Source organism: Bidens hawaiensis, unplaced genomic scaffold (assembly GCF_021521415.1).
Source record: "Bidens hawaiensis isolate Kalapana, Puna unplaced genomic scaffold, B.hawaiensis_p1.1 tig00001575_1, whole genome shotgun sequence".
In the NCBI taxonomy this organism is placed as follows: domain Eukaryota; kingdom Viridiplantae; phylum Streptophyta; class Magnoliopsida; order Asterales; family Asteraceae; genus Bidens; species Bidens hawaiensis.
This window is the reverse complement of record NW_027491088.1, coordinates 1,750,160-1,767,270: the sequence shown is the minus strand read 5'-3', so window position 1 is coordinate 1,767,270 and position 17,111 is coordinate 1,750,160. Positions and strand designations below refer to the sequence as shown.

The following is a 17,111-nucleotide window of genomic DNA, read 5'->3' as shown; positions in this document are numbered from 1 at the left end:
TAAAATTTAACTTTCTAAATTCACAACTTGCTTACAAAAGTCCACTTCCTTTGTAATTTAGTTGTTTTCTTTGGTTCCTAGCGACTAACTAGTTTTTATTTTTAATAAAATTTGTCGTTTAAAAAAAAAATAAAATTGTATCAATATTTATTGTTTACATCCTTTTGACCTTAGTTTACATACAATATATCTTTCTAGCATATGACTCATCCTATTAGAGCTATTTGAAGTCAAATTATATAAAAACAACTATTGATAAAATATTATTTTTGACGAAAGATGGAAAACATGTGAATTGAACTTGTCTTTTTTTTTTTTGAAAAATTTGATCTTAGATTGTTCTATATGTCCATGTAATGTGATAACAAAATGTCAGAACCATAAGAATTATAATGTAAAAGACTCGGCAATTCATCTTATATTCGTTTGTAACTAATAAGCAACAAATAATGAGCTACTAATAAGTTACCGGTGTGATTATAAAGTATTCATTTTGAATTATGAGAATATGTACACCTCTAAATTACACTCATGTTTGAGATAGGATTCGAGTTCATAAGTTATTAGTTGTTGAATCACCTTGATACTACTAGATTAAAGACGCTTTTTATTGTCAAGTTACCTTGATACCACTTACAAACTTTTTAATAGACTTAAAACTATTAATTTGATAGATGTTTAGATAAACCAATATTAGATAGCGGAAAGGAAATACGATGTTGTCACGTAAATACCATATTCACATATCATGACCATAATATTTTATTCAAAATAATATTGGAAAAAAAATGAAATTAAATATTGAGATGCTGAAAATAGATTAAATAAAATAATGTAGTGGTTAAAGAATCTCTACTTGTGTGGTGCAATCACTTTAGTCAAGCATCAAACGAAAAATGAAACATGTTAGGCCTATGAATTTATAGGCGGGGGACCAGCTAATTTCTGACTTCTATTTATGTACTTTTTTATTTCTCAAGCAGCTATTGAAATAAAATTATTTTTATTGTATTTTTTTTTCGCTACTAATGTACATGATAATTCATATCATCCCTGGAAAGTGGAAACTCCTTTATGGTTTCATCTTTTAATTCATAGTTTTGAAGCCTAAGGGGGCTCCAATTAGTATTCTTTTAAAAGACCATAATATTATTTTTGACATTTTAACCTCTTGTAAGATGTACTCATTGTAATTTGAGCATCTTTAAACCATTTTGTAAATGGTTAAGTGTTAACCATCCTCGTTAGAATTACTCAAAACATCTACTTAGTTTGAAATAATGTTCCAACAGCCATCATTACCAAAAGTGTTTGTTTGCTGATCAATCCAAGACTCGATCTTGATCAACCCCTCGTAGTCGTGTACAAATTCATCCTGACGTATTGTATACCGCAACATTGGATAACACTTCCCATTGTCCCGCACCAAATGGGCATATGGCTGTGTGGCCTTCTAGACCAGCGTATGGTACGTAGGCGGGCTACTCGACGTACTACAAGTTGAGCATTCTCTAGTCCCAAACATGTACCTCATTTCATTTTACTTTAATAACACATAACTTCAAGTCTTTAATGCAATGTGAGTTCTGTAGTTCTATATTTTTAACAAGTTCGAGCTTAGGACACAAGACTACTTCAAATCTCTTTGTTAGATCTCCATTAACATCTGACCCGCAGGTCACATAACCATACTTATCTTTCAATCATATACGCCATGGTGAAAGGTCAAGCAGACACAATAGGCATTGCGATGCGAAGGGCTTTGCTTGGAGAAATCGAAGGAACATGTATCACACGCTCAAAATCTGAGAAAATCTCACATGAATATTCTAACCAAATACTGGATTCACATATGCTCTCCTACTTAGGTCATGTAACCACTGTTGCTCGTAGAACTTTCGATTGCTTGAGTTCTTCCTACAAGTGATTGGCGTCCTCAACATCTTCAAAGCTCAATTAGGCAAGTTTTAGCATAAGACTCATTTGCAACTAAATGGCCAGTTTAGCCAATTATCTGATTAACTTTTATATGGTGATTAGATTTGTTCAACACATTAACACCTCTTGTTGGCTTTGAGTCTTTTAGTCCAACCTCTGACCCGTTTAATGGTCAATTTACACAGGTTCACTCCCAATTGTTATAAACCTTATTTGAACCAATAATATTACCATTTAACACCATTTTTTTTATTTTAACATCATATATAAGATGTTTTTAAAACATTCCTCTCACTTTGTTTATGTTAAAGAATGACTAACTAATAATTATTATTTATCAAATTAAAGCTTAATCCACGTACCAACTCTAAGGCCAAACTTTTTGCGTGAAACCAAGCATAATCTGCATAACCAAATCCAGGCTAAATTAGGGTGAGCTTTGGTACTGAGCACCGTACCGGTACCCATACCATACTAATTAATCCGTTATGGTATCTACTACTCAATTTATCTAAAATCCAGTATAGATAGTGTTGGTACCTGTACGGTAAAGGGCAAAACTTCGCTACTGCTTACGGTACTAATACCCTATAGAGATGAAATATCTGTAATGAGTATCAATATCAATCGATAGATTCGTTACAATATTCGATACCCACTTTTTCAGAAACTTGCTATTAGTATTTCCAGTACCAGTATTGGTTCAGTACCGATCTCATCCCTAGGATAAATGTCACTTCTCAAACGTACAATGTGTTGGCATTGTCTAAATTTGCTTATTTTTGTAACAATGGCATAAAAACCAAGTAAAACCGTTCGAATGTTTTTATCACTGAAACACATTATATGAATTGACAAACTTACAAGTTACAATAAGAAAAACTCACATGATTCTTTGTATAGGACTCATGGTTATTATATGCATGCAAATGCAATTAACAACTAAGGAGGAAACGTACATGTAAAACTGACCCACATTACAAATTCACACCATAAATACAACAAATTTCATATAAATATAAAACAAAGGGACCATCCATTAGATTGATTTCTTATATGCATCGGTCAGACTTCTTAATTAAACACAACTGACCTTAAACGCTTGGTGAATTATCCGCAATCAACTTGTAACACCAAAAATCACAGCAATTGTTCCAATAATAGCCTGCATGGCATTGGCAAGTCACATATTAGATATCCTAGAAACCGTTTGGTTCTTTAATCATTTAACTTTTCTGAGGAACTAAAAAACAGTCAAAGAAATTGGAATTTTTAATGCATTTAAAATAATTTACTTCTTACATACATATGTCAATATAGTCTACATAAAAACCTACTAAATTACTTTGTTCATATGGATTTTCTGTTAGTTTTGAACGTTTACCTACACGTGTGTAGGTTATGTGAAGGAAATATACCTACACATGTATAGGTTCTATAAACAAACAGATTTTGTTTATATATAATGTTTGAAAAGATGAATAAACATTATATTTTAACCATTTTTTATATTTTAAATTTTTTTTAAAAAATGAAAAAATGATTGATTAATTTTCTTCTTTCTCTAGCAATATTATTATGTTGTATATAAAACTTCTTTTTGAAAAAATATACAAAAATAATTGAAAATGCACATAAATTAATTGATAATTAAGGTAATCATGTTTTGATCAAATAACATTTGTCTACTTAAAACACGAGAAATCTTACAGCGATTAAGCACGCAACATATCCAGGTTTCTCTCTGATATCATACTGAGCACATAGCAAAATGAATGCTCCAACATACCAAGGGATTGCAGCAAAGAAGAAGCCCAAAATAAACCTTTATGAAAAATATTAGAAAAATCAGATAGATATTAAAGCAGATTGACTAGTAAGTGACTAAAGTGATTCCTTTTAAAGGTTAGTAAAAGGTGAGTTTAGTGGTTATTACCAATCAGACCCACTAGATACTAACTGATTCCTAAAAAAGCAAAATATGACATGTGACATGTAGAAGATAAAGTATAAAGTGCATTTGAAACATTAATTAAGAAAAAGCTTAAGAAAGGGTAAGCTTATTACAAGTAGGGGTGGCAATCTTGATTCAAACCTTTTCAAATGGGTCAATTTGAGTTGTTTTAAAAATTAAATGAGTTGATTTGGGTAAAAGGTTTTAACTAAATGGGTCAATATGAGTCATTTTAAATTCCATCATTTTATTTTTGGGTCAAAATGGGTTTACAAGTTCAAAGAATTGGGTCGATTTGGGTTAGCGTCCAAAGGAAATGTGACAGGTCTCGGATCGGAACGGGTTTTCATACAAGACAGGTTTCGACACGAAACGGGTTTCAGATTGGAACATGTTCGGTTCATGTTTCAAGCCAACACGAGTTTTCACCCGTGACGTGTTGGGTTTTGGTTTCTTTTTGGTCGATTCGGGACTCGTTTTTGTCCGTTTTTTCGGTTCGATTCTCGGGGTTTTTTTTTTATGGAACAAGGTCAACGTAGGAAACATTTTAGCGTTTTTACTTTTTTTGTTTATGCTTTATATTTTGAGTTATAATTTTTTTATTATTATTTTTGAATACTTTTTTGAGGTTTTTGATCTTTATAGAAAACCCCTCAACAAAAATTCAAAAAAAATAATAAAAAAAATCATAACTTAAATATAAATAAAAAACAAAAATTTTTAAAAAACTAAAATGTTTCCGCCATTATTCCCGTTCATAAAAAAAAATCTCGAAACCAAAACAACCCTAACCTATTCCGACCCAAACCAAAACAACCCTTTTTTTAATTGACCCGTTCTGACCCAAACTTGTTTTGACCCATGACTCATTTCAACCCATGACTCGTTCGACCCGACCCAACCCAACCCATTTGCCACCTCTAATTACAAGCATAGTAAACATATTGGAATTTCAGGATAGTGGGAATTCAACACCACTTTGGCTACCTATCTTACAAATAGTAAACTTTTATCAAGTCTCTCTAAAGCAACCAATAAATATGTAAACTAAAAGTAAAAAAAGAAAACTTTATCTAACTCTGGCAGGTTACACCATAACATATTAATATGAAAAATGTAATAAAACTTCAATTCACAAGTATGCTTGTTTGTAACACATGAATGACACTACCAAAACATGATGCAAGATTAGAGTTCTAAAAAATGAATATGTTACGTGATTAATGTAACAAGAATAAACTTACAGGAACCATCCAATACCAATACCACAGCAAGGAAGGCGGGGTTCCCTCACAGGTCTTCCTTCAGCAACTCCTTCAGAAATTGCATAACCTGCCAAAATAAAGTCAACATAGCTTTTATACAGCTAGATTTGACAATTGGATTTCAATCTCATGGATCTATGCTATTATGATCATTATCAACCATCAACAACCTCTAAATTTGACTAAAAAAAGTCAAACATCAACATCTATTCAATTCAACAATCAACACTCATATCATCCACATTGCTAGATAACTTATACAGCTAGATTTAACAATTTGATGTCAATATCATGGATCTATAATTTTATAATCATAATCCATCAACAACAACTCCAATTTTGACTTGAAAAAAGTCAAACATCAATATCAATTCAATTCAACACTCATATCATCCACATTGCTAGATAATATATACATCTAGACTTAACAATTTGATGTCAATCTCATGGATCTACAATTTTACAATCATAATCTATCAACAACCACCTCCAATTTTGACTAAAAAAAGTCAAACATCAATATTAATCCAATTCAACACTCAGATCATCCACATTGCAAGATAACGTTACTACTTACTAATCATACTTCATATTATATTCTAAATCCAACTCAATTAACTAAACTTAAAGGCTACACAATATCACGAACATATAGTATTTAACTTGTATGCAATATGTTAGTAGTACCTGGAACAGTTTGGTAGCCGTGAACATAAGCGTTGACCGTAGGTCCACCGTGTGCTCCGTGAGGTGGTACCGGCTGCGGGAAGCCGATCACCGGCTGAGGAGGATAGTTGTGGACGCCTTGGAATGTGCCGTACTGGTTAGCTGCTGCTGCTGCTGGCGGTGGTTGATCTGGATGGTGCTGGTAGTGATGTTGATTGTTGTTGTTTTGCTCTGGTTCAGTCATGGTTTTGTTATTGGAGATGATGAGATTGAAGTTGAATGAATTGTTCAATTAGGGTTTTGAATTGGATCTTTGTTTGTATAACAGAAAATGAGTTGAATTTGTTTGTTTGTTTGTTTGTTTGTTTGTTTGTTTGTTTGTGTATACTGTACAGCTATGTCATTGACTAATTGGGCGTGGACACGTGGTTGTAGAACTGAGACTACAGCCTGCTATCAAAAAATTTGTCTATAGATAGACACTTGTATCAAATTCAAAAATGGTCCTCCTAATACGACACCATGTGTATGCTTTGTATACACCATACAGAGTCATACAAAATTTCGGTACCTTAGGGTAGTTTTTGTCGTCGGAGTGTTGTTTGATTTAATATTATTATATTAACCTCTGTGTGTGTAATATATATATGGCTAAAAAATCATTACATCTTTAAAATAAAAATCTCTTCTCTGCTGGCTGGGCGTCAAATGTTACAAATCATTCCATTTTGTAGCCCTCCACAACACGTAGCGTTAAAATATAAATTCTTCTAGATTTTTCCCTTTGGAATACCTGAGAGAAAAAGTCAACGTACCCTATATATATATGTATACCTATATATATAAATATATATATATATATATATATATATATATATATATAACTTGAGTGTTATTGGAAACTTTGTCTTGTTTTGGATAAACGCCTAAGATTTTTTATTTTTTTTTCTTTTGATATTCTTGACTTGTGTTTGATCCCTTCTGAGCATGTCCTTTGTGCATTTTGGATTCAATATTCTCCTTTGGTACTCCAAGTTATCATGTTGATGCACATAGACACTTTTTCAGATTGTTGACTTTAAGAGAGTACGTTATGCTTACACATGTCACGTACATAACTCCATAGGTGCAGAAGGTGTGGTAGACTCCAATGGTTACTTAAATTTAGTTTTATATGTTTTTTTTGGCTCACTTGGTTTTAAAAATGTATACCAAAAGAAAAAAAAAACCATAACACTTGAACACCTAATGAATTATAATCGGTTACTATTGTTGTTACTATTGTGAGAAGATATAAAGACTACGAAATGAAGCATTCAAATAAACTTTAGTTTTATTTTTCAAACACAAGACTAAATGTTGTATCAATACTACTACATAGCAAGCAATAAGCCATGAAGCACCCAGTAAAGTTATTCATCTGTAAACAGTAGGTTACACTTGCGAATCCTGCAAACATTTTATTTACATACATTTTTTCCATAAACGGAAACATTCGCACACATGAACCATATAATTGAAATCAAGCAGCTTTCGACTCCAAATCTTGCAACCCGCAGACCATATTAGCTGGCACCGCCACGTCTATCATTTTTGGATATGACAGCTTCAAATCTGTTAAGAAATTTGGTTAGAAATTGACATATTGTTATAAGTTGAGCATTTGTATAAATATGAATACCATCATCTACTTACTTTCCATAATGCTTTTGAATGTTTCCTGAAATAAATAAAAGGTTGGTTTAGTATGCAGAATACAAAACAAAATCTCCATCTACAAGTCTTTATTAGAATGCAGAACACAAAACAAATTTATGGTATGGGTACCTCATCTTTCGTGAGGCGAGGGTTGTAGAGCATCTCTTCTCCTACAGTGCTAACCTAAAAATCAATGGTTATGTAAGCATCTGTGCATTCTGTATTTAAAAAATAGAATAAAATATCTACTAACCGTGAACCCTTTGTAATCATGAGCAGGATAAATGAATGTGTCCTTTGGCAATGTAAAGATCTGGACATATAATATAACCAAAAGAAATTCAGTTTCATTTTTAGGGAAAATTTCTTTCATCTTTCAACTGGTAAAATTGTGTTTTTTTACCTGTGAGTGGACTGATTCATAGAGCTGCTTAGAACTTCCACCCTGCAACACAAATATTATAAAAAATTTAAAAATAAAACAAACTAATTATTATCGATAATTTATCCCAGTTATGTTTAGGCTTGTAAATGAACAGAACGAACGCAAACAGGACATGTTCGTGTTCGTCCGTTTAACTTCAACCAAACAACGAGCGAACACGAATAATTAAATTATCGGTGTTTTCTTGTTTGTGTGCGTCCACTAAGTAAATGAGTGTGTTCATGTTTGTTTATGTTCGTTTGTTATGAGTATAAACAAACGGTTCACAAACATAAAGGAACAAACAAAACTGAACATGGGTGAACGAACATAACCGACTGAACATCTATTGGGTCTAAAAACTAATAATACTAAACTAAATTGCAGTGGGTCATAAATAATTAAATGAATACATAGACGAACTAAATTTAACGAACATAAGTGAATGTAAATGAATGACCAAAAACGAGTGTACATGAACGAACATAAACGGACGTTCATGAACATAAATGAATGGATCAGACATGTGTCCATGTTCACTCAACTAACAAAATGAACAAAAAAATTTGTTCATGTTCGTTCGTTTGTTTATTAAATAAGCCAACATAAACAAACTTCCTGTTGAATGGTTTAGAATGGTTCATTGAATGTTCAGTTCGTTCACATGCCTACTTATGTTGCTATTAAATCCGTGTCATACTCCCGCACCTGAAAATCCGTTCTTCCACATCCGCGTATCAATACTGCATCGCCAGTAAACGCCATTCTAGGTTGAGGCTGATCAGGTCCATCACCAGTAACATAAGTAACACAGCCTACTGTATGCCCCGGTGTTGCACGAACCTGAAGTAAAACATGATAATAATTAACTAGTTGGTAAATATTTTAGTTGAAGTTTCAATTTTAAAGTTTTCATACCTCCAAATAAAGATCACCAAACTGAATCTTGTCACCAGCTTCAACAAGAATATCAGCTGATGCTTTACTTGCTTTGGAAATGATAGACACCGGGAACTTTAGTCTGCAATGATCATGTCATATATGTTCAAGTTTAGTTATTGATAAAAAAGAGTACACATTGTGAAGTCTGTTTTATTATACCTTGATCAGCCCACTCCCAGTGACATGATCTGCATGCACATGTGTGTTGATAGCGTATACAAGTTTCAATCCCAGATCATTTACAAGAGAAAGATCTCTATCCACTGTCCTATCTACTGGATCAACCAACTGCAAGTTTCCATCAAAAACATAACAAATCAAATAAATTGTCTTCTTAACACAATCATAGCAGTATTTATTGTACAATCTTTGGCTTTCTTGAAAGATTCAACGGGAACTAGGTGGATCTATATGCTTTCAGGCACATAAGCGGATTAACCTTTAAAAAAACCCACATCAACAGAAATCAGATTCAAACACTTTCCTGAGTTATTTAATCAAGCCTTTCATGTTCCTCAATGTAATAGCATAATTTCAAGTAGAATGCCTAACATTAACATATATCCTCTATTATAGACTTATGTACTTCACGTTGCGTGAGGTTAGCATATGGAATCAACTTAGGCATGTAAACGAACCGAACGAACACGAACGGGGGCATGTTCGTGATTGTTCATTTAACTTTAACCGGACACGAACGTATAATCGAACACCATTTTTCTTCGTGTTCATTCACTAAGTAAATGGGCATGTTTGTGCTCGTTCGTGTTTGTTCATTAAATCCTAAATGAACAATTTACGAACGTAAACGAACATAAACTAGTTGAATGAACACAAATACAGGTCCAATACATCACAATTCATCCAAAAATACATCTAAATGAATGGTTTAAATGTAAATGATTCATTTAAATATCCATCATGATTCTAACAAAAAAACATATTTCTTCACTTCTACTGTTCTACAGAATTTAGTGGGCGATCACGATCATTTAATCTTTTTTATTTTTGAATAAGAAGTAACCAGGTAACTATACATATGTATATGACTACTTACGAATTTATTAAATTTTAAACGAACATAAACAAGTGAACAAGTGAATGCAAATAAACGGACGTTCATGAACATAAATGAACGAACAAAAGGCGTGTTTATGTCCGTTCGTTTAATTATTTTGTGCGTGCTCATTTTTATTCAATAAACAACCATAAAAAAACCTTCCGCCGAACAGTTCGGGTTCGTTTATAGGCTTATGAATTATGGATACAAAACTGGATGTTAAATTTCGAGTTTTTTCCCAAAAGAGTGTCGGTGAGAAAATTATTTACCAAGTTGGTGTTGGTTCAAAACTATTTACCAAAAGAGTGTTTTTGAGAATAATAACTTCTTTCTCTCTCCTGTTATCGTTAATTAACATATATTTTAATACAATTAATTTTATTTCTTTTAAAATTGTTCAATTGGGGCTTTTTTACATAAGTAATAAAAATTGGCATCAAATTAGTATGTATAAGCGATGATAAAAACATTTAAGTAGAAACTTAACAAAAAAAAAATTCATTTAAAAAACGTTTAGCGAAAAATGATTGAAATCTTTGTTTTCTTATACATTTTTTTTCTATAAGCTTTTTATCAAGAATATGAATTTCAAAGATATCTCCATAAACTAGTGAAACTATAAAAAATAATATAAAAAAAGAAAAAGAAAACTTGTTTTTATGTTTTTTTTTCCTACACTGGATGTCGGGATCTATGACATGAGTATTTTTATTCTTGTAGTTTATATTGTTTGAAAAAAAAACATGTGCTTTTCATATGCTTCAAATTATGTCCGTTAATTTATTACACGAATCAACGTAAGTGAACTTCTCGTCGAACTGTTAATGAATTATTTGGTGAAACTTTGGTTCATTTACACCCCTACGTGTATATATACATGTTTAATATGGAAATATATTATAATAATAGTAATAAAAATGTTGTATGGTGTAGAAAAACCTCTTATTTGGTAACATTATAGAATTCTACACAATGATTTATTAAAACTATTAGATTATTAAATTGTTAAAAATACAACTGCTTTTAACAAAGAAAAAATCTATTAGAACATTAAATGGTTTGAAATAATTGTTACGTTAATGCTAATTGGATTAGAATCAATGATCTGTATACTAATTTTTATTATTCATGTAGAAAAATATTTTATTATATATATAATAGTAACAAATAGGTTTTATGGTATTAAAAAAATAAAATATAAGTTAATAAATGATAGCAGGAGAGAGAAAGAATTTATTCTTCCTAAAAACACTTTTTTTTAAATAGTTTTGAACTAACACTAATTTGGTAAATAATTTTCTCTTCGACGCTCTTTAAACTCAGTTAAATTTCAATACACAAAAGCCAGCTAATAACTAATCAAACTAAAATTGCTATTCATCTTTAGGATGCTATATTCTACAAAAAGTTCACAATAAGACAAGCTAACCTAAATTAGCAAAATCAAAAGGAAACCTAATTCAGTAAAATCGAATAGTACGAACCAGAGCAGGCTTATCTGGATGAGAAGCATCAGCTAGAAGATACGTGTAAGTCGACGATTCCTTCTCAAACAACTGACGAAACAGCAATTTGTTCGATGATCGAGTTGTATACGACTTTGATTCCATCTTCGATCGAACTGATGCTGATGATGAACACGATAGGATAGGATGAAATTGATGATGATGTTTAAATGGAAGAGAATTGTAATTGGTGAGCAATAAACTTCGTAATCGTAGCATAATATCAACAACAGATTCTGATTCTATGTGCAGGCAGGCGGTTTTAATTATAATATTTATTTATTTAAACCAACTGTAATGTTATTTGATCTTCATTGCTAGTTGGCGAATAAACAATTGGTTGATGTGCGGTTGGCTAATTGTTACTTCATTGGGTGTGTGTTTTTGTTATTTTATTATTGCTCCGTCTATTATGAATGCAACTTTTGCCCTCTGAGTTTAGTGATTGTTTACTTTTGTACCTACAACTTCTGTTTTTGACATTTCATTGAATTATTATGATTCTAACCCGGTTTGGAACCGGAGTCCAACCCAATTTTAATCCGCAGGGTTGTAATCGGGTTGAACTGATCCTAAGCCGAAATGGTTGTAACCGTGGTTTTAAATAGGTCAAGCCTGATCTTTTCTCTTTGAAACCAGGTTTGAATCGAACCGGCTTCATATAAAGATGGGTTTGACTTTGACCCAAACCAGTTTGGCAAAAGCCAAGGAGCACACACATTCTATCTTTTGAGAAGTGGGCTGAAACATTTGAATGGAAATTGGGCCTTGTACCAGTAAAATGAGACTCTTGATTGGGATTAGGCTGTCAAAACCGCTCGACGCTCAAACTCGCTCGCCGCTCGCTTTAAAATTGCTCGAAAAATGGTCGCTCATTTTTTCGCTCGATTGAAAACGAGCCGCTCTGCTCGGTTCGGTTTGTAAACGAGCCAAGCAACGAGCAAGGGTATGCTCGGTTCGGCTCGGCTCGAATATTTTTAATTTATATTATATATAATTATATATGAACAAATATATAAATATATAGACAAAACACATAAATATAAGCTTACAATTATTTTTACCCCTTAAAATTTTTCATATTCCGCTACTGCCACCGACTGCTGTTTGTTTTTCCGACGCGCCGCCGCCATTTTCGACGAGCTGCAGCCACCGGAATTCATCTGTTTGCTGCTACCACTGGTGTGTGCTGCCACTCCTGTCCGCCGATCTCACAGCTTGCCGGATCTGCTGTCGCGCCGCCTCCTGCCGCTGCGTCACCACCCACGGCCGCCGTAAAAGTCGCCGGAATTGTTGGTTCACCTTGTTGGGTTATCTAGCTCGATTCGTTATATCTCGGTGTTCTCCCGGTTGAGCTGTATCTGCCTTCATCATCTTCACGGTATACTCGTTCATTTCTCACTATTATTATTATTATTAGTATTATTATTATTATTATCATTAGAACATACGTGATCCGGATCTTTGGAGTTTATTTTCATTTTAAGATCTCTTGACTATTATTGTTATTGCTACACACTATTATTATTATTATTATTATTATTAGTTTTTGTTACTATTATTATTATTATTATTGATTTGGTGTTCTATTGCTTGTGTTTGTGTGATTAGTTGCAACCATAGAGCGTAGGAACCATGACTATTACTTGAGACCATGTCCTGAAACGAGGGGTGTAGGAAAGAGTAAAGATAGGGAGCGTATATTGCGTTTGGCTTCTTGGAATGTAGGAACATTAAATGGTAAGTTGCTAGAATTGGTAGATGTGCTTAAAAGACGTAGGGTTCAGATAGCATGCCTCCAGGAGACTAAGTGGAAAGGACATAGAGGGGCTGAGTGTAATGGGTATAAGTTGTGGTACTCGGGGTCTGATGGAGCTAGGAATGGAGTGGGGTTTCTAGTGGCTAAGGAAATACACACTAGTGTGGTGGAGGTGATAAGACATAATGACAGGATTATGGTGTTGAAATTAGTACTAGGAGAGGAAGTAGTGGCAGTAGTCTCCGCCTACGCGCCTCATGTAGGCCTAGGGGATCAGGAAAAGAGAGAATTTTGGGATTGCCTAGACGCAGTGGTAGGGGGCATACCTAGGGGGAGAGGATTTGCATAGGAGGTGATTTTAATGGACACATTGGTAAGGCTAACGATGGTTTTCAAGCCGTTCATGGGGGTTTCGGTTTTGGTGATAGGAATGAGACCGGAACAGATCTTCTAGAGTTTGCGGTGGCACATGACCTAGGTATTATAAATTCTTTTTTTAGGAAACAAGATTCTCATTTAATCACTTTTAGCAGTGGCGGACGCGACACGCAAATTGACTACCTTTTGATGAGGCAATGAGACCGACGTTGGTGGAAGGACTGCAAAGTCATACCTGGGGAGGCAGTTGTGACTCAACATCGACTACTAGTGACAGATATAGCCTTCAGAGATAAGGTGACTGTTCGAGAGAAGAAAGGTACACCGAGAATTCGATGGGGAAATTTGAAGGATGAAAATCTCCTACTGTTTAAGGATAAACTCATGCTGCATACGCGGGCTCGACTAAATGGGGACTCAACTCATATATGGGAAGCTATGGAGACAAAGATCATCCAAGTAGCAAAGGAGACTCTCGGGGTCACAACAGGAAAGACAAGTGGGCATAAGGAGTCTTGGTGGTGGAATGACGCAGTGCAAGACAAGATAAGGGACAAACAAAGATGTTTTAGGGAGCTAATGAGGTGCACGAATGAAGAGGAGCGAGTGGAATTGAGGGACAACTACAAAACAGCCAAGATAGAGGCGAAGAAGGCAGTGGCGGAAGCAAAGAAGGCGGCCTTTAAACGGATGTATGAAAGTCTAGAAACAAAAGAGGGGGAACATGCTATGTTTAAGATTGTCAAAGACAGGGAGCGTAGAAGGCAAGATCTAGGACCGGTGAAGTTCATAAAGGATACAGATGGGCATGTACTGGTCAAGGAGCAGGACATCAAGCTAAGATGGCAAACCTACTTCCACAATCTTTTTAACAATGGGACAGCTTTCCAAGAAGAACATGACAACACAAAATTTCAACGACAACAATCGAATAACTGCTACTGTCGTCGGATCACACGAGAAGAGGTGAAGGATGCACTTAGGAGGATGGGAAGGTCTAAGGCGGTTGGCCCAGACAACATACCCATCGAGGTGTGGAAGTGTCTGGGGGAGGAAGGAGTCATGTGGTTAACTACTCTGTTCAATAGTATTCTCAAATCAGGTAAGATGCCAGACCAGTGGAGGAGCAGCGTTGTAGTTCCTATCTATAAGAACAAAGGAGACGCCCAATGTTGTGGTAACTACCGAGGAATCAAATTACTAAGTCATACTATGAAGCTATGGGAAAGAGTGATTGAGGGTAGACTTAGACGAGAAACTCAGGTTACGGTCAACCAATTTGGCTTCATGCCGGGGCGTTCCACCACAGAGGCAATACACCTTATAAGAAGATTAATGGAAAAGTATAGGGAGAAGAAGCGTGATCTACATATGGTGTTTATTGACCTAGAAAAGGCATACGACAGTGTGCCACGACAGGTGCTCTGGGAGTGCTTGGAGGGTAGAAGAGTGCCCAGGAAATACATAGAGATAATTATGGATATGTATACCAGGAGTGAAACAAGTGTCCGTGCGCCAGTGGGGGATACTGATTTCTTTCCTGTAGAGGTAGCTCTTCACCAGGGGTCAGCGTTGAGCCCGTTTCTTTTTGCAGTAGTCTTGGATGAGTTGTCAAAGTCGATTCAGGGGACTCTCCCGTGGTGCATGATGTTCGCAGACGATATTGTGTTACTTGCTGAGAAAAAACAAGATCTAAACATGAGGCTTGAGGAGTGGCGAACAACCTTAGAGACAAAAGGTTTAAAGATTAGCCGATCTAAGACGGAGTACCTCCACTGTGATTTTGGTGGGATAAACGACAATGAAGACGCACAGATCACAATTGAAGGGCAGGTGGTCCCGCAGGTAACGAAGTTCAAGTATTTAGGATCATTTGTACAGAGCGATGGGGAATTAGACAGTGATGTGACCCACCGAGTTCAGGTAGGATGGTGTAGATGGAAAGCAGCCACAGGTATATTGTGCGACAAGAGTTTCCCGACTAAACTAAAGGGAAAATTCTATAGGGTGGCAGTTAGACCTGCAATGCTATATGGAACAGATTGTTGGGCCATCAAGAAGGCACAAGTGCGGAAGATGGAGGTAGCAGAAATGAGAATGCTACGTTGAATGTGTGGGCACACAAGGCTAGACCGAATAAGAAACGTTGTGTTTCGCGAGAGATTAGGGGTGACGAACATAGCAGACAAGATAAGAGAGTGGAGATTGAGATGGTTTGGACATGTAAAGAGAAGACAGACGACGAATCCTGTTAGATCCGTAGAAAACATTACTATAGAGGGGAGGAGGGGTAGATGACGACCGAAATTGACTTGGGATGAGAGGATTATGCATGATTTGATAGACCTAAACCTCTCCGAGGACATGGTTGAGGATAGGAATTCGTGGAGAAGTAGAATTAAAGTTAAGGATTTTTAGAGAGAATTGAATACCTTAAGGCTTAGACTTAACTTATTTAGGCCACATACCATAATGGTATTTCCCTTACATATATTATTATTATTATTATAATTATTATTAGCTTTTATATTGCTGTTAAACTGTGATCTTATTATTAATATTATTATAATTAGTAGTAGTTTTTATATAACTGTTAAACTTTGATTTCCTTTATTTTGCTTTATTTTCCTTTATTTTGCTTCATACACATGTACTTAGAGCCGAGGGTCTCTCTGGAAGCCACCTCTTTATTCCTTTGGATAGAGGTACGGTGTGCCTACATCCCACCCTCCCCAGACCCTACTTATAGCTTTGCTGTCGGTGGGATTTTACTGGGCATGATTGATTGATTGATTGTTCAATTCAAGTTTTTAGAAAACTAAAAGTTTGTTTACATGATCATTATATCTCACTCTAAGCTTATTTATAATAAAAAATTACAGTATATTACATGTTTGTCTAAAAACTACTAATTTATTTATAAAATATATTATTTACAACATTTAAATTTGTTTCTTATTGAAGTTTTTAAAGTGAAAAATAAATAAATAATGCTCGAAATCGCTCGATGTTCGATCGAAAAATGCTCGATTCGATTTTGGCTCGTTTCGGTTTTCGCTCGGTTCGAATTTCAGCCGCTTGGTTCGGTTCGGTTGTAAACGAGCCAAGCAACGAGCAACCATTCGCTCGGTTCGGCTCGGCTCGTGAACAGCCTTAATTGGGATTAACATCATCGCCCAAGGCCTATGCCCATTGGGTTTTTTTTTATTTTAATGTTGGGCCTTTTGTATCCCTTTTATAATGCTAGTTTTTATCCCCCGTATTATAGGGGTTGTGTTACATTATTCTTTTATAATATTTATATAATTTTAAGTTTATTTATTATATAAAAGTTAATAATATACTTAATATTTGATGATGAAAGGGTTTCACAAAATGAGATATTATAACCCGGTTTAAAAGTTATTTGTGTTTGGTGAAACCCATGACCCGCTTACTTTTTATAATATAAAATTGTTTTTTAATTATAAATAATATATATCTTTTTTTTCAGAAATCATATATTAATTTTTAGTATATCCC

At 34.6% G+C, this 17,111-nt stretch overlaps 1 protein-coding gene and 1 pseudogene across 2 annotated transcripts; both read right to left on the bottom strand.

Annotated features, from left to right (window-relative positions):
- Positions 1-2,911: 2,911 nt before the first annotated feature.
- On the bottom strand, positions 2,912-6,067 carry LOC143585569 (large ribosomal subunit protein eL20z-like). Its single transcript, XM_077067332.1, has 4 exons — positions 5,845-6,067; positions 5,137-5,224; positions 3,649-3,763; positions 2,912-3,103 (listed from the first exon to the last, which is right to left on the bottom strand). The coding sequence occupies exons 1-4, from the start codon at positions 6,065-6,067 to the stop codon at positions 3,059-3,061; spliced, it is 471 nt and encodes a 156-aa protein (XP_076923447.1). The 3' UTR covers positions 2,912-3,058.
- A 1,145-nt stretch (positions 6,068-7,212) lies between these two features.
- Positions 7,213-11,806, bottom strand: LOC143585561 (persulfide dioxygenase ETHE1 homolog, mitochondrial-like; annotated as a pseudogene). The gene is made up of 9 exons (XR_013144561.1): positions 11,432-11,806; positions 9,047-9,175; positions 8,864-8,966; positions 8,654-8,788; positions 7,925-7,966; positions 7,775-7,834; positions 7,651-7,704; positions 7,519-7,543; positions 7,213-7,437 (listed from the first exon to the last, which is right to left on the bottom strand). The product of XR_013144561.1 is annotated as a persulfide dioxygenase ETHE1 homolog, mitochondrial-like (transcript).
- Positions 11,807-17,111: the final 5,305 nt, after the last annotated feature.

Bases quoted from the DNA above. Each gene is read 5' to 3' on its own strand.
- LOC143585569 (XM_077067332.1), bottom strand. From the start codon at position 6,067: ATGACTGAACCAGAGCAAAACAACAACAATCAACATCACTACCAGCAC. The intron at 3,764-5,136 runs GTAAGTTTATTC...TTTTTCATAAAG, and splicing joins ATTGGTATTGGATGGTTCCT to GTTTATTTTGGGCTTCTTCT. The intron at 3,104-3,648 runs GTAAGATTTCTC...AATGCCATGCAG, and splicing joins ATGTTGCGTGCTTAATCGCT to GCTATTATTGGAACAATTGC.